This window comes from Synchiropus splendidus, chromosome 10 (genome assembly GCF_027744825.2).
Source record: "Synchiropus splendidus isolate RoL2022-P1 chromosome 10, RoL_Sspl_1.0, whole genome shotgun sequence".
Classification (NCBI taxonomy): domain Eukaryota; kingdom Metazoa; phylum Chordata; class Actinopteri; order Syngnathiformes; family Callionymidae; genus Synchiropus; species Synchiropus splendidus.
In genome coordinates, this window is record NC_071343.1 from 4,493,864 (window position 1) to 4,521,761 (window position 27,898).

The 27,898-nt window shown below is 44.0% G+C and overlaps 2 protein-coding genes across 3 annotated transcripts; one reads left to right on the plus strand and one right to left on the minus strand.

The window, feature by feature from the left end:
* Positions 1 to 51: 51 nt before the first annotated feature.
* cmss1 (cms1 ribosomal small subunit homolog) lies at positions 52 to 27,847 on the plus strand. Of its 2 annotated transcripts, XM_053876476.1 has the most exons (10): positions 53 to 227; positions 23,942 to 24,072; positions 24,742 to 24,804; positions 25,119 to 25,260; positions 25,344 to 25,403; positions 25,471 to 25,573; positions 26,445 to 26,505; positions 26,568 to 26,655; positions 26,715 to 26,803; positions 27,530 to 27,845. In XM_053876476.1, the coding sequence occupies exons 1-10, from the start codon at positions 179 to 181 to the stop codon at positions 27,611 to 27,613; spliced, it is 870 nt and encodes a 289-aa protein (XP_053732451.1). In that variant the 5' UTR covers positions 53 to 178; the 3' UTR covers positions 27,614 to 27,845. The 2 variants fall into 2 exon arrangements, with proteins under 2 accessions (XP_053732452.1, XP_053732451.1); XM_053876477.1 differs by lacking the exon at positions 26,715 to 26,803 and having other exon boundaries at positions 52 to 227; positions 27,530 to 27,847.
* Positions 3,145 to 8,036, minus strand: LOC128765624 (filamin A-interacting protein 1-like). Its single transcript, XM_053876472.1, has 2 exons — positions 7,889 to 8,036; positions 3,145 to 5,847 (listed from the first exon to the last, which is right to left on the minus strand). The coding sequence occupies exon 2, from the start codon at positions 5,562 to 5,564 to the stop codon at positions 3,297 to 3,299; it is 2,268 nt and encodes a 755-aa protein (XP_053732447.1). The 5' UTR covers positions 5,565 to 5,847; positions 7,889 to 8,036; the 3' UTR covers positions 3,145 to 3,296.
* Positions 27,848 to 27,898: the final 51 nt, after the last annotated feature.

A 27,898-nucleotide genomic window follows, 5' to 3' on the forward strand; every position in this document is an offset into this window, starting at 1 on the left:
TGGAAGTGACATGCATGTGTTTATTTTTTGGCTGTGACATGCATGAATCCCCAGTTTGAGTCACGTGTATCTAAGCGCAGTGACAGTGGGAGTGACACTGGGCAGCGTGACGCTCGTGAACACCCCCGGCGTGCCGCAGCGGCAGATTCGGATCGGTGAGACACACTTGTGGAAGAACATGGGGGACGACTTGGGCGACGAGTGGTGGAACCACGAGTCCAATTCAGGTATGTGACACGTTTTAAAGTGTTTAATCCTCCTAAATATCGAGCTTGAAAGCCTGACCTGTAACTGTTGTAAGTTGTAAGTTGTTGTTAGCTGCAGGCTAACGTTAGCTTGCTAGCAGCCCACACAAGAAGACACACGCAGGCGTTTGAAGATAAACAAGACTTGTGTACGCTCCGAAGTGTCGTGTCCCGTCACTTACATTCCATTGTAAATGTACCAGGAAGCAGCGTTTGTGGTTGCTATTCGTGTGTGTTGTGAACACGTGGGTCAGTGTGAATTATTAAAAACATATGACGCTCTTCGATTTCTAGTCTCTTTCAGTGACTGCATTATTCACAATCGCTGTCGAGTGTGTGCTTCTGTAGATCTTGTGTTATATAGTGAAGTGTTTCTCCATGTAAACAGTGGTAAATAAAGCCATGTGGATGTGCGTTAACTATGTCCACCACTAGAGGGAGGCCGTGCTCTCCAGGCGTTCCATAGAACGGCTGCGTGTTTAACCTCGTTTATCAGTTAGTTTTTCTCCTTATTCACGATTTAAATTAAATATATAAGGAACATTGTTCGTTGGAGAAGTTTTGGGTTGCTCTTGTAAATGTACGTCAATGTTATGTAATTGTAAATGTACGTCAAATCGTGAACAGCCTTGTTGTTATTTTATTAATTTTTTTTTTTATGTTTATTTGATTTTATTTATTTATTTTGTCAGCACTTTATTCCAAAACACTTTCCTAGTTGGTGGGCTCCCCAATGACCATGGCAATAAATTAAATTCTGATTCTGATGTTAGTTATCAGTGATATATGTGGAGTTTAAGTTATTTGTATAGAGATTGTCAACACAATTCACAGACAGAGACGTGCAATGGTATCCACTCAACCCCCCAGTGATCACATGATCAAGCCTAGTTGGATTAGAAGGCTGCACTGGCACCAATAGGAAAACAGTGATGTTGTTGGCCTGTTGGCTGTAGTTCAGGTCTCATCCATCTCGTTCTCCTGTGACAGTTGTTTGCCCAGAAGCAACCAACCAGTGCCCCAGATTCAAAGACAATGGAAGAGGAACACAATCATTTCATTAAAATCGTGTCCACGTGAAAGCAGTTTTACTGAGCCCTGGATGTGACATGCATGACTTTACTTTTTTTTTAGTCAGAGATAAGTTATCTCAAGAAACGATTACTTCCTGTAACCACTATGTTTCCCATGGCTTCGTAACTTTTCGTAAACGTTGTCATTCGCTGTCTGCAAGTCAGAATATTGCCGACGGCAAAGTCTGTGCGCTTTTAACACTCTGATCAAGTGGCTTCTACTCAAAATAATACCACATGTGGCATGCATGACTTGATTTCTTTTCTCCTGAGATAACAGTTATCTCAGGATAAATTGTATCTCGAGATAATTTTTTGGGATAAAAAAAATAAAGTCATGCATGTCGCTTCCAGGGACGCGTAACACATATATCTTAGCCACATATGGTATTATTTTTGAGTAGAAGGCCCTTGATCATGGTGTTAAAAGACTTGCAGACAGTGACTGACAACGTTGACAAACAGTTACAAAGCCATGAGAGACAGAGTGGTTCCAGGAGGATGTATACAAAATGCTTTTCCAGAGAGGCAGCTACGCATGCGGCAACATTTACGATTGTATCTTGAGATAAAAATTATCAGGAGATAGTTCTTATTTTGGGCAAAAAATAAATAAAGTCATGCATGCCACATCCAAAAATAATAATAAACACATGCATGTCTCTTCCAGGGCTCCGTACAGTTTCATAAAAAGGACAGGTTTGGTTTTTTTCCTGGCATCTCAGTTGAGCTTGTTGCCTTCTATTCCGCATTTGAGATTCAGTTTTTAGTGAAACAGCGCCACCCTTTCACATGTCAACAGAACCACAATTGTTCTGTAATCGTTACCATATTGGGGTCATGTATCGTACTTCAACATGATTCCTTTTGTTGTAGCTGAAGTATAGTTGAGGGTTGTGAAGAATCCTTTGAAAAGTTATTGAAAACTGTGGTGGAAAGAATGCATGAACCTTCATTTACTCGCCAGAGAATGGTTGGTATCATCAAAGTTTACATGACACAAACGTGCCGTCTTTTGTCTGAATCCTTCAGTTCATCCATGCATACTTTAACTCTTTATTATAAGTGTTATAATTTGGTAATTACGGACATAGGCTGATCAAAAGCTGATTGTGTAGCTGTTCTTGTGAAATCATTTCTGCTTAAACATGAAGCAGTTGTTACTATATTCGTTTAGACTCTCAGTTTTTTTTTTGCAGCTGTGCAAGTTTCCTGAGCAAAACTCAGTGACCTAAAATCATTGTGCAAAAATCCCCTAAATTCCACATCTGATCCACTTTTTGGCAACTTGTTTTAACCCATATTTGTTTGATATTTCTGGTGGAGTCAAGTGTTTCCTTGTGGGTCCAAATTCTGGTACTGTTTTTATCCTGAACACCTGTACCTTTACAGCACCATCAGAACAGATCAAACATGTTATGCTCAGTAGAATGATGATGGAAAAGATAAAAATGAGGAATTAGCCAGGCAATTGTGAAGCCATGGTTTATTTTTAAAATATACATTCTTTGGAAAAAACAGCATTACATAGAGAAATATTGATGGTATAGTTGCATGCAGATAATACAGTTCTAAATGCATTAATATCTTAACTAAATACTGTAAAATATTACTTTCATATGCAAAACGTTTGTTACTTTTGTTAAATATAACTGTACATTTTCCAATGCTGGTCCTGATGATATGGGTCTGTCCATATCACTAACATCAATGGAAATGAGGATGTTGATATGCTGAATTGATCAGGTTGAGACTCACGGTAAGACAGAGTGAAATGTCATCAAAAATAGGGGACTAAATTCATGAAAATATTTACAGAAAATATCAGCTCAAAGGGCAGAGTTGTCGCCAATGAAGACACGGGCAGCAAGGTGTTCTGAGGACGTAGGGCAAATAGTCCCGTATTAACAATACAAATGCAGTTGCTGCTGGGTTAGGGTTATGGGTGCCAGTTTTTGCTCCAAGGATTTCTGTCTGATCACATGGGCCATCTACTGTTGGCTGAGAGGGACGTCGGTGACGTTGAAGGAGAAATGGTGATGCTGCTGGTAATCTTGCCGACGCCTTTGACGTGGCAGCCGTTGGCAAGAACTTGAGTAGTTTGCTCGTGTCGCAAGTAATAAGGCCCGGCGGATGGCGGGATGCCATGAGGTTGAAGGTACGGGCTGCCCAGGTGGATGTGTATTTTGCTGTCCTCAGTGGTGATCACATTGGGGCTCGGGTCGCCACAGCTGGACTTGAGGTGCGGCCAGTTGCTCTTCGGCTCCGGACTCTTGCTGAAAGCAGCCGGATTTGTGATGTCGGAAGGGTCTGGGGAACAAGTTCTGACCGTCAGGATCTGTATGGGGGAGTTGTTGTGGTCAGGCGTCACAGATCGGGATAAATTGGGGCTCAGCATCCGAGAAATGGGCGTCCCATTTAGCGATGCGTCTGGACTTGAGATGGGAGATTTTGAATTGAGGACCGGGAGAGTAGAGTTCTGGATGATTGTGATTCTTTGCTTTGGAGGAGTTCCCGCCGTGGGGATGACAGCTTTGCTGGTGAAGGAAGTTGCCGTGTCTGTCGTCGGGCTGCTTATCTCGAGGGTGGCGCTGTTGTGAGTGTGGTGTGGAGTGACTTTTATGTGCAGAGGTTGACCCGGAGAGTGTGTCAACATCATCACCTCACCGTTGACCGGTGGTTGCGCGTTCAGGGCGTTACCCTGACACGGAACGTTATTCACGTTATCCAGGGAATTCATGTTTTTGGCAAGGTATCTGTTTGAGACTTCCACATTGTGATTTGGATCCACCGTAATTTCTTCGTTCAGGACAAAAGCCTGGGTGGTATATTCGGAATACTGTCCGTCCTCCGGCTCTGTTTGAATCTCTTTTGAGCTTTGGTGGAGTTCTGAATCCAGATCTCTGTAGGACTCTGTCTTAGTTTGTCTGATCCTGTTCAGCTCGCTGCTCAGTTCTTTCTTCTCCCTGGCCAGTTCTTTGTTCCTGGCTTCTTGTTGTACCAACTTGTCCTGTAGTGTGGAGTGATCAGTTTGGACCTTTGTGATGGACTCTTCTGTTCCCACCAACTTTTGAAGTTTCTCCTTCAGGGCATTAAGTTCCCGCTCCAAAAGTCTGGACTTTACTTGTTCCTTTTGCAAGCAACATAGAAGCAGGTGCTCCTGGTTTACCTCGTGTTTCTCTGCCTGCTGGTATCTGGAAAGCTCTTTTTTGGCCACCTCCAGTTCCTTAGTGAGAGCCCTGCACTTGGTCTGCTCATCCTTGAACCTCCTCTCCAGGGACTGGAAGTCTTCTTCCACCTTCATCAACTCCCGATCCAGCATCTCCTTGTCCTGCAGTCTCTTTTGCAGCTGGTCTAACTCATGGGTCAACTGTTTGACTCGGTTTTCTTCGGTTTGACAGTGATGGTTGTAATTGACCTGGAAATGATCTCCCTTCTCTTTTCTGTTTTCTAAAACCTGCATCCTTTTTTTCATGAGCGTGATTTTGTTCTGCAGCTCCACATTCCTGTCTTCTGCTGTCGTCAGGCGGCCTTGAAGCTCATCCTTTTCCTGCCCAATGACCAGCATCCGTTTTTCCAACTCGGCCTTTGACCTCAAAACTTGCTGCCTCTCATCTTTGAATTTTTCCGTCATCGCCGTCAGGTTTCCTTGTTCTGCTTTTTTGCTCTCCTTCCTGTTGAGTTTCTCGTCTGCCAGTTGCAGCTTCTCAGCCATGGCCTTTCTCTCTTCCACCAAGGCCACGGTCAGTGAACGCAGCTTGGCCAGATCGTTCTTCACGGCTGCCTCGCTCCTCTCCAGTTGGCCCTCAGCTTGCTCTAGCTCTCTCACTCTGGTCTTCATGGTGTCGATTTCCCCTGACAGTATCTTATTGGCATCTCTCTCCTTCTCCAAACTACTTTTCAGGAGGCTACACTCTTTCTTACTTTTGCCTAAAGCCCTTTCTATTCGGTCCAGATCGTCGATTCGGCCATTAAGCTTTTCAACCTCTTCCTTCAGCGACGAGCAGTTTTCAGTCTCCACATTCAGCCTGCGCTCCAGCTCCAGGCACTGATCTCTCATTCGTATAAACTCGTCATCCTTTCCGTCCATCTCCACCACCCTCCGTCTCAACACCTCAATCTCTGACATCGTGCTCGGGGTCCATGTTTCCCGTCTCACTGTCCCCTCTAGGTTGTCAGACTTGTTCTTGAGGAATACAATCTGCTGCCTCTGCTGCTGATTCAGATCATACAGTTTTGCTGTCATGGTCTCATGAGTTTGGGAGAAGATCTCAGGCCACAAGAGTTCCAGGCCTTCAGCTTTGTCAGCACCGACCCTTTGCTTGATGTCGGCTGTGGCGGCTGTCAGCGCGTCGAGGCGATACTTTTGTTCTTCTAGCAGCTCACTCGCACGCTGTTGGTCATTTACGATGAGCAAGGCGAAGGCTTTCAGCGTGTTCAGTTCCTGGATTAACTCTGAGACTTTCTTCTCTTGTTGCTTCTCCCTCAAATCAAAGTACTGTCTTTCCTTCAGGTTCAGGAGTTTCAGTCTGTGGAGAATGAAAATAAGTTACAAAACATGCCATTTATTTAGAACTGGACACGATAGTTTACACAGCATCTTTACATTAAGATTAAGGATGTTTTTCCACGCTAAAAGTTTCCCCGAGCGCTTTAGTAGGCTGGGGCCCCCAACAATGGGATTTTGACCCCTAAGCTGTGATTTCCCAGGCAATTTTCTGCTGTTTTTGTCGACTTACAATGACTGCGTAACCTTGTCATCTGCTCCACCCCCCTTGACTGCGGTGGACGGACCCCATATGCTTAGGAAAAATCCTGGTGAGAACCCTTAACCACAAACCTCCCCTTTTACAAGAACAGAAGGGTTGAAATGATACCAATATTTTTGAAGATTATAATCGACAACTTCCCTACCCCCACTTTTGGATGGAAATATACACATGTTAAATCACTGAAACACACTGTACCACCTGTACTATGGCTTTGTTTTTTGGCTTCCACTCAGTAATTGGAATCTGTTTTGCAAAACCAATTAAATAAACAGAAGTTGTTTTTTTTCTTTTGCCAGGCAGAAGGCGGTGAAGATACATTTATAAGTATCCGTCTCATATCTGCCACCAAACATTTGGTTCATGTTAACGCAAGATTTTTTTTGGCTTCGGTCGTGAAACACACATAATTTCCAGAATGGGTCATTTGTAACCTAAATATTTATATCACTGTAAAATGATTGGGAATTTCCGGAAAATCCGTGAGCGCACATGTGCATGCCTTCTTTAATTCAGGCTTGGATGTTGCTTTTATTTGCCAAATGTATTTCTGCGCACGTCTCTCTGGGCCACACGCTTTACAGTGTTTTGACTAGCATGGCAGATGGTCCCTTGGCAGGAAGTCTTCGTTAATTAAGAAGTTTCTCTACCCTGGAGTACCCTGAACACTGGATCCAATCACCCTCCTCCTGCGCAAATCAAATGTACCTCGAACGAAACTGCACTCTCATGTAAGAGAGGGAGGAATTCCCCCTGTTCCATAAGTAATTACAGACTGGATAGATTTACCAGCCGCTGTCATTCCTCACATTTCCCCAGATGCAAACCAGGATGTACCGTTGCGTTAATACACATAGCGTTGTGCTCCGTGTTGTGGCAGACGGGGCAAACCACCAGCCTTGTAATGTCATGATTATTAATTCGAGTAATTCAAAGCTCCCGTGTTGATAGTGTGCTGCTATATTTGTGCACTGAAACTTTCCACCGGCGGTTTTTCAGCAGGTTGCTCAGATGTGTTGTGAAACCTGCTTCAACTTCAATAACTGTAGTTTTAACAACGCCTGGCAACTGAGGCGAAACAACACATTTGGGTGAAGCAAGGTGAGACTTCAAGGCGGGAGCGTGCAGAGTATGTCACAACGAATTTAGCTGCGGCGAGAGCCCTTCGTTTCTCATGAGAGTCTCTCCGTGAAATGAAAGTTTTAATACTAAACCACAGCATTTACCTTTATTGTTTAAGCAAAACAATCTGCCATTGAAGAAACTATTGAGTTCTTTAAAAGCAAATAGGCCTAAAGTGAACTTTCTAAAGAAGACAATTCAAAATTGTTGTTTTACAACACAATTTACTGTTTCAAAATTTGCAATGCGCATTACTTACATTAGCAAAATATGCTGTATATTAATAATAGCGTGTGTTGCTCCCACCTACATGCTATCTATGTGTCTTTTCACATGCCAGTTATATTTCACTGCTTTACTAGTACATCTAAAGTGAGTGTTACTGAAGACAACAACGGTCTAATAAGTAGGTGTGGAACTATAGTGTTCAGAGAATAAAGTAGCGTTAGCTCTGTTTATGACACTTGGAGTTTAACATTTAATGTCTGATACTTGTGTGGAAAAAAGGTTAAACCTAAATGAGTAGTAATATTTATAGTTTTTAGCATTTAACTCATCATAGCTTTGTTTCTTTTTCTGGGTTAGTCGTAACATGCCGCAACACAAGTGCACAAGTTTAATGCTAATCTAAATACAGCGGTATTATTCTAGAATTAGCGACACCAATGGCTGTTCCTACCTTGTATTTGCTGGCCACTTTCCTCTACAGTCATCAGAGAATAAATTGTCCTTACACCTTCAACTCCCTTTCCCGGAGATCCCAGTGATGTGGACATTCCATCCAGAAAACCAAACATTATGAGAAGTACTCTGCACACAGAGTTTCACTCACAGTCCATGGCACCCATGACATCATCAGCAAGCCCTTTTATGGGTATAAGCTCTGCTGCTGTGCATGTGTGTGTGCATGTGTGTGTGTGTGTGTGCGTGTGTGTGTGTGTGTGCGCGTTTGTTTTACTGGAGTTCAGCCTGTTCCAGATGAGGTCATCTCATAGCTGATGCCAAAGAGGCTAATAGGAAGGACAGAATGTGTTGGCATGTCTTCGAAACTTTAGCTCATTTAGAAATGTGTGTGAGTGTGTGTTCAAGTCTGAGCTACATGGTGTGTTGTAGCAGCTTTGCCTGGGGCCTGATAACCTGACTGGGAGATGACATCATCACTTCATAGACCCACAATTACATCCATATGTTTCTGTCTGTGATTCGTCAGTCCCCACACCCTTTTAGATCTCTGTCTGCATGTGTCATGTTGCCGTCTTTGTTGGTGTTCATAGTATGAGGTGCCTACGCTGCTTCCCATCTTTGCAGTATCAATATGTTGTCAAGCTGGGCACCCAGGGATGGAGGATTATACTTGAGTGTGCATGAATGTTTTAGCTCATCAAATCTCTGCTGGAGAAAAACTAATGTAGGTCGGTATGACAAATCTTTTCCCTGCTGGGATCGCTCCTGGTTCCTGCTCGTACTGTTTGATATACCTTTGGAGTTTCTCTTCCCCTGACTAGCAAATCCATCTCGTCTATTGAATTAAAGCCTTTTCTCCTGGGACTTTTTGTCATTGCAAAAGTATTTGCAATACACACTCACGGCTTTCCTCTGTAGGCATTTGTTTTCTCAAGGCTCTATGCAGCAAGATGGAAAATCCGTCCAGATTGCTGCAGTCTTTTGTGAGATTTTGTTCTTGTCAGGCAAGTCTGGGTGACAACATCTCCATCTGGCTTCAACTTTGCTTAGCTGCATGATTTATTCAAACATATGCCTCCTCCATAGCTCCAACGGCTTTGAGAAGGCTTACAAATGTGACAGTTGTTGCACGAAAGGCATAATCTAGGGACGATGTTGCACAGTTTTAAGTCTTAAGAGTAGAAAGTACAGTTCAATTCTTTTAAATTAAACCCCAACAGTCCAGCTATCACTTCTACCTTTCAAACTACGTACTCGGGCCAAGTCTGTTTTGCTCACAATTCCGAGAGGTGAACACCATCGAACCGCACTTTGGTCCCGAGCTATGGTTTGTGTGGAGAACTGTCCCGGACTTCTCGACACAGAACAAAGGTAACCAGCACCTTGCATCTTTGCAAAACAAGTTGGGGTGAATACATGTTTCGGTAGCGGCAAAGATTTTTGTTGTGTTACGGTGACTGTTCAGTACATCGATTTGACTAAGGATGTTTTTCTCAAACAACAATTCCCCACAGACCTATATCGTCTAGGGACGCTGCTTGCTCCCTGCCTTAACTTCATTCCCTCAGAACCTGCATCGGTAGTGATTTCGTTAGCCGATGTAGAGCTACAGGCATCTCCGAGTGTTCTTGTGTTCACACTCGCCGTCTCACACTGCCACAACTGCTTTTGGCATATGAGGAAATATCAATTGGGTTAACTTGTTAGGATGTACCGAATTTAAATTTGAGGCTGAAGCTGAATAACATATTTAATGCTTGGATGAATACCAAATACCCAATGTGCTTATGTTTTTTTTTTTTTACTATTTTGTAAAAATATTGCATAAATATTCAAGAACGCTTTCATGCTTTCAAGATAGACTCAATCTGACGTCAAAACAGAAGAATGATCTTTTGGAGTTCATGTTGCCCATTTATATCACGCGGTCAAAATGCGTACGGGCACCAACTTCAGAAAAACTCTTGTTTGTTTGAATGTCCTCCACAAGTTTTGTGTTGTTGGCCTGGCCTGATCGAACTTCTTCTCAGTACTATAAAGCATTGCATGACTTTAAGTATGTAGAATTTTTCTTTTTTTTTCACGTATAATAAAAGTAATGACCCCATCAAAACGCAGCTCACTGGCCAACGTTTTTATGTTAGAGGTTCCAGGCAACTATATTTCCAAGGCTAGTTATGCCACTTGTCAATAACACTACAATGCTCTCAGCCTTAACCCCGTAAAAACTGCCTGCCATTCCATCTCACGATGTGTTAAACGTATAATGAAATGGAAAGGTGCGGTCATGGATGCTGAATTGCTTTTGCAGGCCGAAACAACTGGATTTCAAACCTTCAACAATCAACTGTGACCCACTTTCTTTATTCACACTCTAATAAAAATCATTTAACAATGAATAAATGGTTCCAATTTAAATTCAATTATTTGTTTCGAGAGGCCGATGGATGATCGGGTCAACGCAATGTTCTAATGTGAACAACATTTTTCAGTGTCATTTTGTTCAAATTGCTTTATACTAATGAAAACTCTAGTGCTTCTAATAACTATCTATGGCCTCAGTTACGAAAACAGCACCCAATCTGTAAAAAAAATAAATACAATAAATGTATTTTTATGCATTCCTTTTGCTTCTCCGTGTTTTTCTAGGAGAGATAAACGTTTGGGATCCAACCCCCCCTCCTTCATTCCTTGCGACTGCCATCCACAAAACCACCTCCCTAACAAGAGTTCATAAGGAACAGTTCCAAGAAAAAACACACTCACATGGCCCTTATATAACAGGGGTCATGTCTATTGTAACGGTGCATTTTTTTCAAGTGAGGTGTTGTATCTTCAGAAACAATGAGATGTTTTCAGAGGTGTAACTAGAAAACAATGTGCCAGCAGGGTATATAACAGGATCGAATTCAGCGTGGTTGTTTCTTTGCTGCTCACTTTTAAGACATACTTCACATAACAGTTGCGGTAACTCTACTGAGGGCTGCTACCTGCTTGCCATACGATTTTTACTAGCTCTTTTGGACTTTTTGGTGCCTTTTTTTTGACAGATAATTACTATTTATTTGCATACTGGTATCATATTCTGCTCAGGTTTGAAGCGAGTCGCTCTCCAAGTGGAAGGGTTCAGATTTGGGGTTTCTAAATGAGTAGTGTTCTGGAAAAGAGGTTGGGCCTCGGGGTCTTCTGACGCACAAGCGCATCAACCTCAGCAATTGAGGACGACTTGTTACTCTGGTTTAGAAACATGCTCCACATGGACCATTGGTTTCCGCTGTTCTGTTACCCAGGCGTCACTGCTGAGCTGTGAAGGTCTTTTAAGCTGTGCAGGACTAGAGGTCTCGGTCTCTAAAGTTCGACTTGAATAAAACAACTGAAAAGTTGTACTTTTTAACCTTTTGTTATTTAAGAATTTGACGCTTCCACGGATACTCTTACACAACCTGACGAAGCACGTAAACAAAGCATGGTGGGTCCTAAAACGTGCTCAGTTTAGCAACGAGTTGAGAGCGAGAGATGACAACAATCCATCTGTGAATAATTTCCTCATTGATTTGTGCGAACAATGTTGAGTCTTGTTCCAGAATTTTTCAAAAGTTGCACGTGAGTTGTCCCGAGTGAACTGAATTAGCTTGCCGACTTCCTTTACGCACCCCGACCCCTATCACATTAATTGATGATGTAATGACCACATCAGTGGCGGACAAAAACGCGACTTGATTTTGAAGCGTTCTACTGGATCCAGAGCACAGCCTCCTCTGTGTTGGTGCGCCAGGAGCTATTTCACCGGATGAGATGGTTTTTGGCCTGGCGCATGTGTGTGTGAGGTTATTGCTGAGAAGCTGTCAAGAATCGCGGCAGCACGTCGGAAACACATGCACACTTGAGTAAGATCCGCTCACCGAGGTCGGAACATCACAGCGTTGTGACGAGCAGATGTAATCACCCGCTGACATGCAACTGGGATCTATGCTGTGATGTATGTGATTATATACAGTCAGTGGAATTCAGCGGGATGCTAACAGCGCAAAGAGGTCATCTGCTTTGCACATGGCTCCAGAGAGAGAGAGAAGGTGAATGTGAGCCAGGAGGAATTGTTGGATCACGACTGGGTTCTTTGAATATGTCGGAAGATAAAGTAGGGATTGGCCAAGGAATGGCTGAATCTTCTTGTTTAGTTTTCGGAAATCGCATCAGGATTACGGAGAGGAATAATGGGTACATTATTCAGGCTTTCATTATTATCCGTACGTATAAACACAGACTTTATAATGTGTTCATGGGAAGGCTGGAGTGCAGCAGTGTTTTGGTTCATACCCATAAGTGTGTGAGAAAGAAATGTGAGCTGGAGGCACCAGGTGGAAAGACAAGACAACCAGTGGAGGTTCATGGCTGCTACACATTAGGACATGAAAAGGCAACACTTCCTCACTCGCGATGTTAACTGCTTTCTCACTGAAGGTTGGGAGGAACCATTTTGTTCCAAGAACCATTCTATCTATGTTCTAAGCATCCCCTACTAGTGCGTGTTTGCATGGACATTAGAAGGAGGCCAGTGGTGTCTGTACAACTACTATATAAATTCTGAGCAGTGGTGGAGCAGTGTTTATGTTGTCTTCAATGTACTGTCAAATCAATGAGTCATTTTTGTGTGTGTTAAACATTGGTTAAATAAAGGCAGGGATCGTTGACTTCCGTTTGTATGTGACACAGCGGACACTCCGGAAAGGACTACATTTATTCAGATTTACAGTGGACTCACGGAACGTTTATTTAAGGTTCCACAGACTATGGGATCGACGTGACGCACAAGGATGACTTCTGCTTCATCATGGGCGCCACTCTGGGACGTCCACTTGATGAGATATGACGTTTTAAGATCAAGAACGTGTTGGAAGAGGACAGGTGTGGGTCGCAGTTCAAAGCAGCTGACCTGCTTTGGCAAGTGCCGAGAGAATGTTAGTGGAAGAATGTGCTTCTTGAGTGAAATTTAGGTGAGTCAAAAATAAAGGGATGCAAGACACAAGAACTTCAAAACTCGCAGATCACTCTAATACCAGAAGAATAATGATCAATTACTCCCTCTCCCATTGCGTACTTCTACCCTCAAGTGTCTCACCCATCTGACTCGGCACAACTGAAAAGTTCAGCGGGGAAACTTCTTGAAAGGTTTACGTGTTTTATTTGATTGCTACTAAACATACTACCGCAGTTCCATAGTGCTGAATGAGGGAGCTCTATTTTTTTTTTGCCTGCTACCTTATTAGAACTTCGTACGAAAGCTTAATACCTGGAAGAGTTTGGGACTAAATAGCTGTGGCAACAAGTCGTCATGACTGGACTATTTTGGGATTTAATATCATGCATAGCTGATGACGGATTTACTGAGACCACAGATGCTGTGAGCAAGCTTGCATGTTGCAAAACAAGTGTCCAGTCCAGTCGGGTGATTACAGACCGGACTTCTGTGGGACATGAGCCGAGAAAACCGAAGAACTGCTCATCAGCCCAGTCATAGGCCTCGAATAGAAGTGACCGCCCTCGTCTTTCTATTGCCGCAGGCCACATCATAATATGTTCTCTACTTAAGAGGGGGATCTTTCCACCTTCCACCCACCCTCGGTACAATTACTCACTTTTTCGGAGGAGCTGCGTGGTTCACTAAACTAGGGCAAAATGCTACCAATTAGACAGTATACATAATTACATTTGAGTGCATGTTTATGCATTTACAATGGAGGGTCGAATTAGCTAGACAGGCCAAATGGCTTCACCAATCCAGGATGTAATGATCTGTGTCTGAGTAGAGGGACTCTTTAAGTGCAGACTTGAGGTCATATACTTGTAGGAATGCAGCAGCCAACAGGATTTTTCTTGCTCACTCATCCATGAGGAACATTGCCGACCAATGTAGTCTGGAAGTATCGAAGCCTGCACAAGAGTAGAACACCAAGTTCCAATTGGGTTTGTTCCATTCAGCCTTAATACCTAAATCCCTCCGCTTCTTCAACACAAGCTGTAAATCTGCTCCTCTTTTATATCAGTGGAGCCTCAGAAAGGAGCAGATGGATATTTGGAATTGGGGCTTCAATGTGGCGTTGCAGTTTTAATGGGACCTATGAAAGTCAATGTTATTTTGACTCAGGTATTTATTTGAAGCTTAAGTGTCGGCTGCTCCAACCTTTCTCTGTCGTCCTCCAGAAGAGATGTGAGGCAGTTTGTCTTGCGGATGAAAGCTCGGTGACTCCACTCTTGTTCTGCGAGCCTCTTCAATGTGTCCTTGTGAGTTTTCGACATTTCGACAAGCTGATGCTGCAGCCTTTTGGACGATAGATTCTGGGCGTTGATCAGACAGTTGAGCTGCAAGGAAATGATAGAACAATGAGCAAGCATGAATGTATGCAGTGTAAATTCACTTACCCTGCATCATGGACATTGGTCAATGCTGATCTTAAAGTGGGGCGGCACTAGTTTGTGTCGCTACCAAAGCACGGCTGTTGTGATGGTTTAAGCCTAGTATCCAGCCCAGTATGACTGGCTTATTTGGTGAGATAGAAGATCCTTGTCAAACTCCAGCACACCCCCTCCTATCCCTCTACTCTGAGGAAAAAAAAGCCCTGCATGTATATGCAAACAGAGTGAACCCCAGTCCCGAAAACCATCCAACCATGACTGAACGCTGAGGACAAGCTTGTGTTTGCTTTGTTTGTCACTCACAGCATGTATGGTCTTCCTGCACCCGCACGCCTCCTGTGTCTGGTGCTGCTGGCTCTGTAGGGAGTCTCTCTTGAGAGCGCGTAACACCGTAAAACCATATCGGGCTTCCAGTCGAGCTGGATCCGTCTTCTCTGCTTGCAATACAGTGATCACCTCATCTCGGGCCTGGTGTGGGAAAACACAGTGTGTGCTTTTACACCATCATTTTAGTGACATCGAAGCGAAAAGTGTGTACTTGCAGCTCTCCCTCCAGGATGCTGAGAAGAAACAGCATGTCGCTGCGAGACAATTGCTCTTTTCTGTCGCTATGCTCCCGTTTTGCTCTCCTCTGGGGTCTCATCTTCTTCCCACCAGGAGTTTTTGGGTCTGAAAAGCCAAAAGAGTTTAGTTCACTGTTACTCGTTTTTTCTCATCGGTCATGGAGGACGGCTTCTGGAAGCGTGATTGTCAACTCGTAGGTACAAAAGAAGTTTTTTTTTGGAAGCTTGGATGCGTTTTTTTCATGAAGTGATGGCTTAAATGTGAATGAGAACATTCACTGTGTATGAGAAGGAGAGTGCTCCGATTTGTTCGCCTTTTTTTTCTTTTCGGGAGAACATCACACTTAAGCAAATGGACAAATCTACTGACATGAGAAACAAAGTCATTTGAATTACGATGTGGTTAATGGCTAATTTGTCGGAACAATTGTTTTGCGCACGAGAGCTCCGACTTCAAAGATGACTTTTCTGCTATATGGACTTAGTGTGTGAGCTTTTGCAGTATCGCGACTGTTAGGATTCTCTTCAAGACAGAAAAAAAGGAAAGAAATATGCATCCAGGGCTCGGAACATCGGAGATCTGTGCAGTACTGGGGGTCGTTCAGACAAAACTCAGCCAGTGAAAAGTGACCGGAATTGGACATTATTATTCATATTTTACTGTAAAAGAGATCCTGCTGTGCATCTTCTGATGTATGACCTGTCCCAGCTCTGCGAGTGAGACTACTCAGATATTGGAGGATTTATTCTGTTCCAGATCATAGTTTTAAAGGTGTTTAATTCAAGCTAACGTTCAATAATGACATTAGTAGTTACAGAGGCGCAGATTTTATCTGATGATCTTCGCTAACCCACACTAACCCGTGGTTATTATATGGTGATTCTACAGTACTTCAACTATCGCATGTGGTCCTGGAAGGTAACCAACTGGATAAACAAGGGCACACTATACGTGAACCAGGAGGCAGTATCAGAATCTTAGATATTATATATCAGCTTATGCAGAGATTGTTCGGGCTAAACTAAAGCTCTCGATGCTCAGATACGTCTCTTCTTATTTGTTTGCTTTATCTATTCTTGTGATACCAAAAGACAAAGTTAAACGCCTAAATTGCAAGTACTGAAATCCGCAGCTCTGTAATCAAGTACTTTTACGAGGCAAGACCATCTGTCTCCTACGGAGGTGACTCCGAGAAATTACTTGTTTACGAATCACTATTTGTCTTCGGGATAAGCTCTTTATTATCGACCCCTACCAAGTTCACTTTTAGAAACGATCTGGGAAACGAAGTGGTTCGCAAAAGACGTCTTTTCTTGCTTCCTCTCAAATCGTATGTTTGTGTCGTTAGTTTACATGACTCATCTCTGTTTCCGATCTTGTAGGATGGAAGGTTTGATGTGTTTAAACAGCCCAAGTGATTTTTGCTTTCAGCGCAGTTGTTTAAAACTAGCAAAGTTGTTGTGTAACAGCATCACTAAACAAGGCAGAGAAAGTCCATCCCACACTCTGCGTTCATTCTGTTTCGGTGAGTCATAAACACATTTCTTTTCGCCGCGAGCAGCCTGTCGTCTTTTAACATAATACCACTGGAAAAACAATGAGCAAGAAAGACTAAACACAAACCTCTTATGAAATTCAGGAGAGCTCCAAGGTTTCTTTTAGGTCCTGTCTTTTTTTTTTTTTTTTAAGGGAACTAATGGGTTCAAGCTTCTGCGACTTTTTTTTGCCTTTGATGAAGACTGATGAAGCTGTCTTTTTGTCACTTTGCTTCATTTATTCTGAGCTTTAAGTGGACATTTTAAACCTACTCAAGATAATTGTTCAGATGAGCAATTTGGCATTTTAACTCTGATTACCTCACTGCCATCATTCACTTTTCTTTGTTCTGCAGCCTGACAAAGAAAGTTCATCAGCTGGTGGAAATGATTTATAGGACAAAGACTTCCTTTTTTGTCCGGTGCTGTGAGATAAATGATTCAAACGTCGAGGGGAATCGTAGGTCCTGCAAACACGGAGTGTAAATCGGCTGAGCTTGTCTTGTTTCTCCAGATCCTGCTCCAGTCTTCTTGTCCTCAGCTGTGTTGTTTGAATTTTTCATTCGACCCGGCTGCGTTTGAATTGTGGCCATATTAATATTACATTTGATAGCTTGAGAATTTCCCCCTTGGAACGGAGCTGGAAGTCGCCACCTGGGCTGGCTTGAAAGAAACAAGAGTTCAATGACTGTGACGAAAGTTCATGAAATAGGATAACTAGCCTCTAATTTGCAGGACTGACTGAGTTTCAGCTTTTATTTTTCCCTCGATGAGAGCGACCTGATTTCCACCTCATATCAGGGACTACAGTACTATCTCAGTTATAAAAATGAACACAATATTGGCATTATAAGTTAAGCATTTTAATGCTAGAAATTGCTTGACTGCCGTGCCATGTAATTGTTGAGTTGTTGAAAGACATGGTTGATTGGTTCCTCTTGGTTTTCCAACAAGAGGAAATTATGAATGTCGAAAATGAATCCCAATAAAGAGAAAATTGATGCAGATGGGAGGCAAGTAAAAGAAAGATAGTAGGATAGTTGTTTGTGCTTCATGGAGACAAACCAGTGTGTCCTGTGTCGTGGGCTATTGACTTCTGAAAAGAAGTACATTTTACATCTGTATTTTTGCATCAAACTGGAAGATAAGTGTGTGTCATTACATGCTGTTAGTAAGTCAACAGCAAAGCTGGAGAAACACAGCCATTTATTGTAACGTGACGGAACCTTTCCATCCACGCCTCAAATGACAGCTGTGATATCATGAGTGTGGGAAGAGTCAGTCAATTCTCTCAGGAGTTGCCAAAATGGATCCAATCATCGAGGTTTGAGACGTCGCAGTTGTGGAGTAAATGATTTCTATGGTCAAGAAAGCTGATTTTGATCTATGCCTGGGCAACTGCTGCTCTGCTCTCCTCCCTGGCGACGCCGTACAGCGGATATTAGGCGCTGAAGATTGATGTCTCCTTATGAAGTTTCTATGACTCATTCTAATAGAGTATTGACAAGTGTTTCCACGCTGACATGGCGCTGATGTTTCCATCCCATGTGACCTGACTCATGCATGATGGGGTCATCATCAGCTGGTTGCCTCTCACACTCATAGGTGACACATCTGGCCTGCCATTTCATTTGCCTAATGCGTCTAGACAAGAACATGTGCGCTCAAATCCAAGCCGACGTGAAAGGCAAGATTTTCTGGAAAATTTCTCCAAGGTCAAGTTGTGATTCAGGCTTAAATAGTTTCCATGGACGCAGGTCTGAGAGGTGCTGGCAGGAAGGTTGGCGCTCACACGTGTGATTGGCCCTTAGCTTTTGTTTCTCAACCTTGCTGAGGCCCGCGTGCTTTCGTTCCTGCTTCAGTTCTTCGCCAAAGGGCACCAGCTGGCATCCGAATAAACAATTAACACTTCCAAAAATGCATCCCAGTTCCCACCGGTCCTCTTAATCTGGCTCACACAGACACACAGGTGGTGCTTTTATGTCAACAAAGAGCTCTTGGGCTTTTTCGTACTTACACCACTTTGTACTCATCTATAAAATTTTGCCCGACACCTAGCTCAGCGTGCCTTCTACTTCCGGTGCTTGTGCTTGATGTCGTATCAAGACTCTTGAGTTAGGTGACAGGGTGAAGCTGGTTAAGCTGTTTGTTAACTTGTGGGAAAACAAATGGACTTTCTTCTGTTACCCTTAAATGAACCCTTGAAGTCCTGGATCACAGGTGGTGAAGCTGCTGCTCATTTTGCAATTCATTTTGTTTACTTAAGATGGGACAGTTTAGGACAGACGATCGCTTCCCCGTTGGGTTTCAGAGCTCTGTTTCCATGTTGAATTAAGCATTAAAGACAGTTGTTCCGTTCATTTGTGTGGATGTTGTTTCATTATTCATGTTTGTTTTGTTTCTTTTTTGAGTGGTGGAAAAGGAGGAAAATGTATTTTTGACACCCATTCATTATAACGCGTCTGTGCTTTCCCAAAAGACTGAACACCATTAGGGAAGCATGCAGTGGTATTGTGGAGTATGCTATAAGTAAACACAAAACAAAGTCTGCTTACATTTCGGAACTCATACCATCACTGCAATAAATCTATTGTGGATTCCAGTGGAAATCAATAATGGGGCCCAGCCACTTTCCAGAGACCTGCACATAGCATCAGAGGCTGCATCCACATGGAGACGCATCTATTCTCATCCGATATTTTTCCTGCCTTGTTTCCAAAAAGTTATCTGCGAAGAAGGATCCGTTTCAAGCGTCCACACAAATGCACTGAAAAGGACTGTGTAGTACTCATGACGGACCTGTAGATGGGGTTGTTATGCTCTAGCAACAAACGGAAGACAGTGCGGCCAATGGGAAGCAGTCGTGGGAACAACCCGGACGTGGACGTAGACTCAGGTGTTACTGATGCGAGGTTGCCAAAGCTTGACTCTCTAGTCCGTAGTGGGCTGTTTATGACGGTTGGGGGTGACAGGCGAGACACTTGGGGCAGTGGCATCATCGTTTTCGAGAAGTTTCAGCTCTGCTGTTAAGACTGAGACCCAGAGCCAGCATTTTAAAATATATTCATTCTGGGACCCAGTTTGATGAACTATCGGATCCAGCAACTGGAAATGTAGGATTTGTTTTGATGAACAGCCTATCTGACACAGTTACGACTCACTTCATCTCTGTGTGGACCGGGCCGTAAAGAATGGTGGTTTCATCAGTATCACTGGGAGGGACTTGGAAGGACAAAGCCAGAAATGTGTATACGAGAGGAACAGCTCATGTGGAGCAGTTTGGAGACAAAGCTTGGCTGGCCAGATGGTTTGGACGTGTGGAAACACGTGCTGGGACTAGAATGTTGGATGAAGAGGAAGACAATGGGGTACTGCAGTAAATGAGCACATGTAGAGAATGGGTGCTATTACAGAGGATGATCAGGATGCAGTCGATCATGGTAGAGACTTGCTGTGGCAACCACTGGTGGGAATTGCCAAAAGATGGAGAAGAAAATGCAAACGTCATGCTCTGATCTTACCAAGCTCTTCTGGAGCTCGGTAAGCTTTACGTTTGGGTGGATCGGGAAGCTTCCAATGGTCCTGGCTTTGTTGCCTCAGTCCTCCTTTCTGTGGGACTTGTCTTGGAGGCATCCAGACAGGTCCCTTCTTTCTATAGCTGCTTTCTCACCATTGAAACTATTTTGGTTTGGTTTTGTGCAAAACCACCTTAAGGTTTCTGAAGATGCTTTGGCACAGTGGGAACCAAGTCAAACCTATTTTGGCCCAACTCCCAAACAAAGCAGCGTGGAAAGAATCTGGTGCTATTTTTATTGATTTAGGTGTCCGACGTAATCCTTGCTGCCTCCGCGCTCACTATTATAAGTTTGCGTGTCCTAGAATGCAGCTGATGTCACCAGTCCTTTTCTTCTTTCCACCGTGTCCACACCTCTTCTGTGGAGAGGATAATTCATGGAAATGGCTCCTGAACATGACCTAAAAGGTTCTACCCTGAGCCTCACTCGATGCCCAAGATTTCTACTCAAAGCCCAGTGTTTTGTGTTTGTCTGTTTGGTAACTATTTAGTGGCAAAATCCTGAATCCTGAGTATTGTTTCCGGGTCCAGGTACTGACTGCTGGTGGTCTCAGTCAAATACTTCACATTGGTCGCGCTCCACCAAAACACAAAGAAGACAGTCTTTTCTGCGATGAGGGAAGGCTGCATTTCAGTCCAGTGACGTAACCCGTGTGCTTTCTTTTGAAGAATTCCTTGACGGAAGATATTTCACTGAGACGTGAAGTATCCTCAGCCCTTCACGTGCATGTGAGTGACCTTCCCCGACTTCCACGGTGGACGCTAGATTCCACAAGAATTGCATCAAGGTCCTTGGCTGCTGATTGATGGAGACCGCTGGAAACATGTGCATGATATTTGCCTCCAGGGGCTTGAAACGGGGAAAAGAACTTTGGACTAACACTGGAGATTAGGTAGCTGCTTTTGATGGGGATTTAAAGGAAAAAGTTCCATTTGTTAAATTATGACCGCCTTTGAAATTGAGTGACATCAGGTGGAGGGTGTGTACATTCCCCCCAAAAACTAGCCCATTGTCCTGCCATGAGTCCAAATGAAACCAGCTGTCTTTGGACCTGTATCACCTGGATTTGAATTATCCAAATCTCTCTCACTCGACATTATGACTGTCTTTCATTACAGCTGTGGCCGTTGGAATAGCCTGCCCCCTACGGAGCTCGCAGTATAGAAAATATAGACGCGTGACTCCAATAATATAGACTTTATTCATCATCAGTCATTTTTATTTCAATTGCAGCCATTTTTTTGTGTGTTCATATTCAATGTTCACTATTTTGTTTTTGTTTTTATTCCCCCACAGCTAGTAAATATTTCTTAAAATTAAATTAAGATTGTTTTAAAGTGTAACTTTAAATAAATATAAAGATAGGATATTAAACACTTAAAATGATCTTCCATTTTTTTTATTTATACAGAGCATCTTTAAATAAATTGAAGATAAAGTGGGTTAAAATGATCTTCCATTTTTTTTATTTATACAGAGCATCTTTAAATAAATTGAAGATAAAGTGGAATAACATGCGATCAAATCTTTCTCATCTTTTTTCAATTTTAGCAATTTTTCTTGTGTCTTTTGACCTCAGCAGCTATTTAACTGCCCACTCCTGGAATAAAGGAGAGGCGGGGAAACATGCACAGGTGACTAGACTGTTGTGTTTTTATGTTGGAGGGCTTCTTTGTTTGGTTGTAGTCTGAATGTAACTTAGAGAGACTTAACACAGCAAAATAAAATGCTTTGTTAACATGAGTAAGTCATCCTCTCCAACCATGCTTTGGATTACATGCCCTTTATATCTCCCACTGTGGGGAAATTCAAAGTGTTGCACCATCTATTCCTCAAGACAAAATCACATTCTTGTATGAGACATTTAATGAAAGATAAAAAAAATCATCAATTCATTACTATTGTGACATTTTTTGCTGGCTCATCTTAAAATTGTGTCCTTTTATAAACGATGAACATACTTTACTTTTGCGTGACTGCGCCCCCTGCTGGTGAGAAGTCGTCACACTTCCACAAATGGGATGAAATCACTCGGATTTTAAATTTAGTGCAATATAGTTTTTAACTTGTGATTGTTATTGTGTTTGTGTGACAGGAAATTTTAAAGTTTCATAAAACTTCCTGACCGTTTTGTCAAGCTGTGCTGACCTTTGACCTTTGAGAAGTGACTCCTCAGTCCTGCTCATTTTGTGGCATCCGTCCGCTTCCTATTGATCCAGCAGGAGAACATTGGCCAGTGTGACTTTTTAGGACGGATGCTCGAGGCCTCCACAACCAATTACGGCGCGTACCGTCCAGAGATGAGTTATTGATCAACTGAAACAACCTGGCCATTGATTTCAGCTGAATTTATTTTTTTAACAGAAGCCAGTTATACAATAACTGCCACCCATTGGGCCCCGGGGCAGTTGAGGCACGTGAGGAGAACCTTGCTGCAGGATTAGTAGAGTAATTGGTTCCTGCTCCCTGGTGGATCCCGTCATCAAACCAGAGTAAACCAAGGCGGTGTTGAAACGCTTGCACCGAGATTGTGGCCCACGTCATTTTAAACAGTTGTGTTGGCTGAGTCCCAGCCAGCGTTGTCAGAAACGTGTCCGCAGCCTGGGACGGGACAGGCAGACAGTGGTTTACAAACACTCCGCTTCATTGACCAGTCATTAAAGGAGGCCACTGTCATTGATCCGCTGTTGAAGAGGAACCAGCAGCTCCATTTTCCTGCCGCCGTCGTCATTGATTTGAGGCTATCTGCGCTGTGAGATCATGTGTCTGGGAGTCCACTCCTCCTCCTCCTCCTCGCCATATGTGCTGACTCGCACAGAAAGATTTAGGGGGCGCTGGAGGCACATCCCACCTCATGTCGTCTTCGCTCGCTCTATTCTTGAATTGACCTTGATTCTTTTATTAACTTTAACTTTTGAACGGCGATTGTTGTTGTGGCTTACTAAACAGATCAGAGTGGTGGTGGTGTCTCTTTTATCTCTGTCTCTGTATCTCCTGCCGTCTTCTTTTAGCAGAAACCAATTCTTCTCCTCTTTCTCCCATCCATGTGCTGAGATCTTGGGATCCGGTCCGGACCAAACCTTGAGTTTTAGCCGCAGATCTTGGCTCATAACCTTCATCGACAGTTACGGCGGTGAAATAACAATAGATACGGTAGATACAAATGACCGAAGGTGGAACCACACTCCGTTGAGGTGGTGCTGTTGTTGTGAGTGGATGAGGGAATATTTTAGTGGGAGGAGGCCCTGGGGCAGATCCAGGACGGAGGGCCTTCCTAAAAGATAACTTTACACCAGCAGTCAGGGAGATCAATATACTTTGGAGTAGGGATGCTCCGATCAGGGTTCTTGCTGCCGATACCGATCACATGGATTGACAATGAATTTGTAACCGACCTTCTGTGTGCATGATGTGAAAACAGAGCGCCAGCAGTCACGTGATCGGTTGTTGTGATCGGCATTCACCGGCCACGCTTTGATAGCTTTGGTCCTGTAGTCACATGACTTTACTGCAGCAGTCGTGCAACTGTCAGCTAGCTCAACTCTTTTCCAGATGCGTGTGGAAGAAAGAATTGGTTTCTGCTTACCTGCTGTAGATCCAGTGCTCCTTAAGTCCATCATGTTTCTCCTCCTGCTCTCCTCTCTGTGAGGTCAGGCTGAAGCTCTCTGAGCCAGTGGTCCTTCAGTCGATCGGGCAGATGAATGGACATTGGAGTGGTGTTGTGTTTAGGTCCACCAGAGAAAAGGCGGAGCCTTGGATTGACTGAAAGCGAAAGGAAGAAGGCTCCTATTGATCTGTTGTCTTTATGTGAAACGGCCTGCAGCCAGGCACGTGGATGTTCTGGGTCATGATGATGCATCTTATGAACGTACAGCTGGTGTGCAATCTCATCCAACAGGAAGTGCCCTTTGAGCTCAGCCTGATTAAGTCCAAAACTTGGGCTGTTTGTTCTGGTTCCAGATGTGCCTGAAGAAGAGGAGGCGACTGAGCCACAAGCAAAGCCGACGGAAGACGCCAGGAAAAAAGGGGCGAAGAGGAAGAGTGGATCAGAAAAGACAGTGAAAGCAAAGAAGAAGAAGAGCAATGAGCAGGTGCGGTCGCTGCTCGGTGTCGCCTTCATCTGTTCATGCTGGTAAAGTACTGGTCAACCCCCGTAACGGACTCTGGACCTGACTGAACCGAACCTGATGCTTTTGTGTGTGGAAAATGTTTCCTCTCACTATGCAGTTGCATTCTGAGCTTCGTTTGTGGCTATAAATTATCTGCAGCGAATGTGAGAGTGGCTGTCCGCCTCGTCCCGGGTGTCCCACCCAAGTATAAGGGACAGACTCAAGCCTCCGGTGATAGAAATAAGGAAATAAATCCTTTTATTTGTTCAGTTATTTTGTGCTTTTTTTAGAATCTATTACATGCACAAGAGACAATGGATGTAGCATCTTTCTCCACTGGGATTCAAACCCATGACGTCCGACTCCGTAGCATCATCACTGCTTCAGTACAAGATGATTTAGTTTGAGATTATTGCTGCAAATTCCGCCACATCTCGATGTTCTGGTTTGAAACGTCCCTCAAACCCCACTGTTTTGTTCTGTGGTGTCTGTTGTGAGGAGGCAAAGTCTCTTTCTCTAATCTAGGACACTAGTCTTCCTCAAAAATTGTCATTTTGGTGCATATTTTCTGGGTGAATTTCACCCCGAGTGTTCTGCCCATGTTCTCTGCGAGGAATCCTCTTAAGGCAACTCACGTATCTGTCTCCACAGAAGGAGGCTGTTGTTCCACACACTGACGCTGCTGACAAGTCTGCGGCCCCAAAAAGGAAGCGGGTGAGTGAAGGAGCTCTAGGGCGACACCTGCTGTTCGTTAGAGGTACAGCACCTGTTTCCCAGAATAGTTTTCTGTCCTCACCTGAGAACAACAATTACCAACCATATAAAATGCATTATAGTCTAGTTCACTCTGTAATGATGACTGGGTGAATCACAGCGTCTGTGTGATAAAGTGAAGTGTCGGCGTTCATGAGCTTGTTTTGATGATCAGACGCCAGTCTCTTCTGGCACCACACTGTCTCATGTGGGTCGCCTGGCTGGCGCCGGTGACAGTTGGGATGCCGTCACCTCATGACCGTCTCATGTTCCAGAAGAGGAAGAAGAAAACCATCACCGACGTTCTGGCCTCCTCCGAACCCAAGGCCGGCTCGGCCTCCGACCTGCAGAGCATTCTGGCCCAGCACTTCTCAGACAAGCGCTCCGTGATCGAGCAGGAGGAACTCAAGCTGGCAGGTGAGTCACTGTGACCCCCGCGGCCCCGAGACGCTTCTGCTGACTCATCGCTGAGCTCACCGTCTGCCTTCCCCCACACTCAGATTCCTGCTTCCTGACCAGCAACGACCTGACCCACAGCCTCTCGTCCTATCTGAAGCTGGGTCAGTTTGCAAGGCTGCACTTCACTTTTCACCCCCTCCGTCCTCATCACGCGCCTTTCTCTGCTAGTCTGTCCCAAGTGGTCCAAGGTCCAGAAGCAGCACACGGAGAAGAGCTCAGTGGTGCTGCTGCTGGTCTGCAGCTCGGCGCTCCGGTGCATCCAGCTCATCAAGTAGGAGCCAAGTTCTTCTGCACTTTGTTTAGGTGTCGCAACATTCCACTGGACGAGAGCTGCAAAATGTGTCTTCCATCTAGAGGGGGAAAAAGTACTGTCAACTGAAGTGTTTTGAAAGTCGAAGGCAAAATGACATGTATTTAAAAAAATAAAGTTTTTGTTTTTTCATATTTAAAATAGGGGTGGGATTCGATTAAAAAATTAATGTAGTTAATTCAGGAATTTGTGATCAATTAATCTCAATTAATCTCAGTTTAATGGTATAAGAATGTTTGTCACAAGAAACCACATTTTTCAATGTGAATGAATTTGGTATATTAGTGAATCAAATGATGGAGCCATACATACATTTAAACAACACAATATTGTTTATTTTGACTCGTTCAAGTCCCACCACTAATTTAGAAAAATGCATTATCAAGGAAATACATTTTAAAAATACATATTTTGGGGGGAAACAGATGTAATCACTCCATCCAAACGTATGTTTTTAAAAGTCAGTTAAAAGTAAAAACTATTGACGAAGACTATGAAAAATACATTGCAGTTTTTTCCCCACCAAAATACGAGTTTGAACTGAACTCAAGCGTTTCTTACTCCAACTCTGTGTAAAAGCACTACCACCACCTGCTGTCTCAGTGAGGTCAACAATATTTTGAATGCTAATGTTTAAAAAAAATAGATTAACATAGTAATACAGTGCAGTGAAAGCTAAGGTCTCTTCCGACCGTTCTCCCACACCTCTCACTCAGGATGAGGATGAGAGGCAGCCCTCAGATCTGCTGAGCCGACGAGAGTGTGAATGTTTATGGTTAGTTATGGCCGCGCTGCTTCTCTCCGCCGTGACATGTCCTCCGGCTCTCTGCAGGCTGCTGACCGCGTTCCGGGGTGAAGCCAAAGTCCTGAAGCTTTTCGCCAAACACATAAAGGTAGCTGTGGATCTGAGCGTGTGAGTGTGCATGGTTGTTGAGTGCCGGCTGTGCTTGTGAAGGTGGAGGAGCAGGTGAAGCTGCTGCAGAAGTCGGTGACACACGTCGCGGTGGGGACCCCCGGCAGGATCGGCGCCCTGGTGGAGAGAGGTGAGAAGTGCAGCTCCACGCGACGCCGGCCGCCTCAAGACCGCGTTTTGTTTCCCAAGAGGGTTTAAGCCTGAGCGCGCTGCGGTACCTGGTCCTGGACTGGAACTGGAGGGACCAGAAGCTGAGGAGGATGGTGGATATTCCTGAGGTGAGGTGCTGCCCCCTACCGAGCAGGACGGTACTACAACATCACAGTGACTCATTGCCAAGTTTGACGGCGGTTAGATGAGTATTTGGTCCAGTATATTACAGATCTTTGTCGCTCACCACTGCATTGGCAGCTGTGGTCCAAGCAGGGTGTGACGTCATCAATAAGCAACCAATTTGCTGAATTTGAACGCCTCATGTGTCAAAAAAATAGCTTTTAACTTGTTGAACTTTTCATCTCATAAGAAGCAAAGTGGCGCGTGAGGAGGTCAGGTCACGTGAGGTCAGAGCATGCATCATCTCATGTTCAAGATATTCACCACCATCCATGATTTATACGGACGATATTTGAATGAAAAGGGTTTAAGACAGAATGATAAACGGCACCAACAAGGCAGTAGCGGTGACCCTGACTAGCGAAGGTCAAAGGTCGTCCCTCCGTCTTGCGTTAATGGTGACCCCTAGTGGATAATGGTGTGCTGTTAGTTTGCTGTGAGTTTGGTGAGCTGCTGTGAAGGGTCGGACTGAAACTTGTTGAGGAGCAGGGCTGACCTTTGAACTCTGGCGGGATCATCCGTGTCTCTTCCTCCATTCATTGCCATAGTTTTTCCCGCCTGTGTAAAGAGACATGAGGCGGTTGTGACAGTTAGTTCACAATGACTTCCTGTTTTAAGGTTTGTACTGAAGCGTTTCCTGGTGTTGTGTCTCCTGTGTGTCCGTCCTCCAGGTGAAGCTGGATCTCATGAAGCTGCTGGACTCCGGCGTCATCCAGCGCTGCAGAGAAGACAAAGTCAAGATTGGACTTTTTTAAACGTGGAGACACTTTAGTTTTTACCGAGTTGCTCCAGATGTTTGTTCACGGCGACCCCAGGAAGCCCCTCCCACTGCCAGCGTGAGGTCATGAGTCCAACAAGAGGAAGCCGCGGTCGTCTCAACTTCCTGCCGTGACATATTTAACATGTTATTTTAGGACTCCACGATGTCACGGGTCGAGGATCTGTTCAGAGTGTGTTTAGTTGGTGCAACATGGTGGAGCTGTGGTGGCGAGAACTCGGCCGTCAGGTGCAAATAAAAAAAAAAAAAGGAGGAAGTGTGT

What these genes read in the sequence shown, in the direction of transcription:
- cmss1 (XM_053876476.1), top strand. Translation starts at nt 179, where the DNA reads ATGGGGGACGACTTGGGCGACGAGTGGTGGAACCACGAGTCCAATTCA. An exon ending in CGGCCCCAAAAAGGAAGCGG is followed by an intron (nt 24,805 to 25,118) that starts GTGAGTGAAGGA and finishes CTCATGTTCCAG; the next exon opens with AAGAGGAAGAAGAAAACCAT. An exon ending in CGGCGCCCTGGTGGAGAGAG is followed by an intron (nt 26,656 to 26,714) that starts GTGAGAAGTGCA and finishes TTGTTTCCCAAG; the next exon opens with AGGGTTTAAGCCTGAGCGCG.
- LOC128765624 (XM_053876472.1), bottom strand. Translation starts at nt 5,564, where the DNA reads ATGACAGCAAAACTGTATGATCTGAATCAGCAGCAGAGGCAGCAGATT.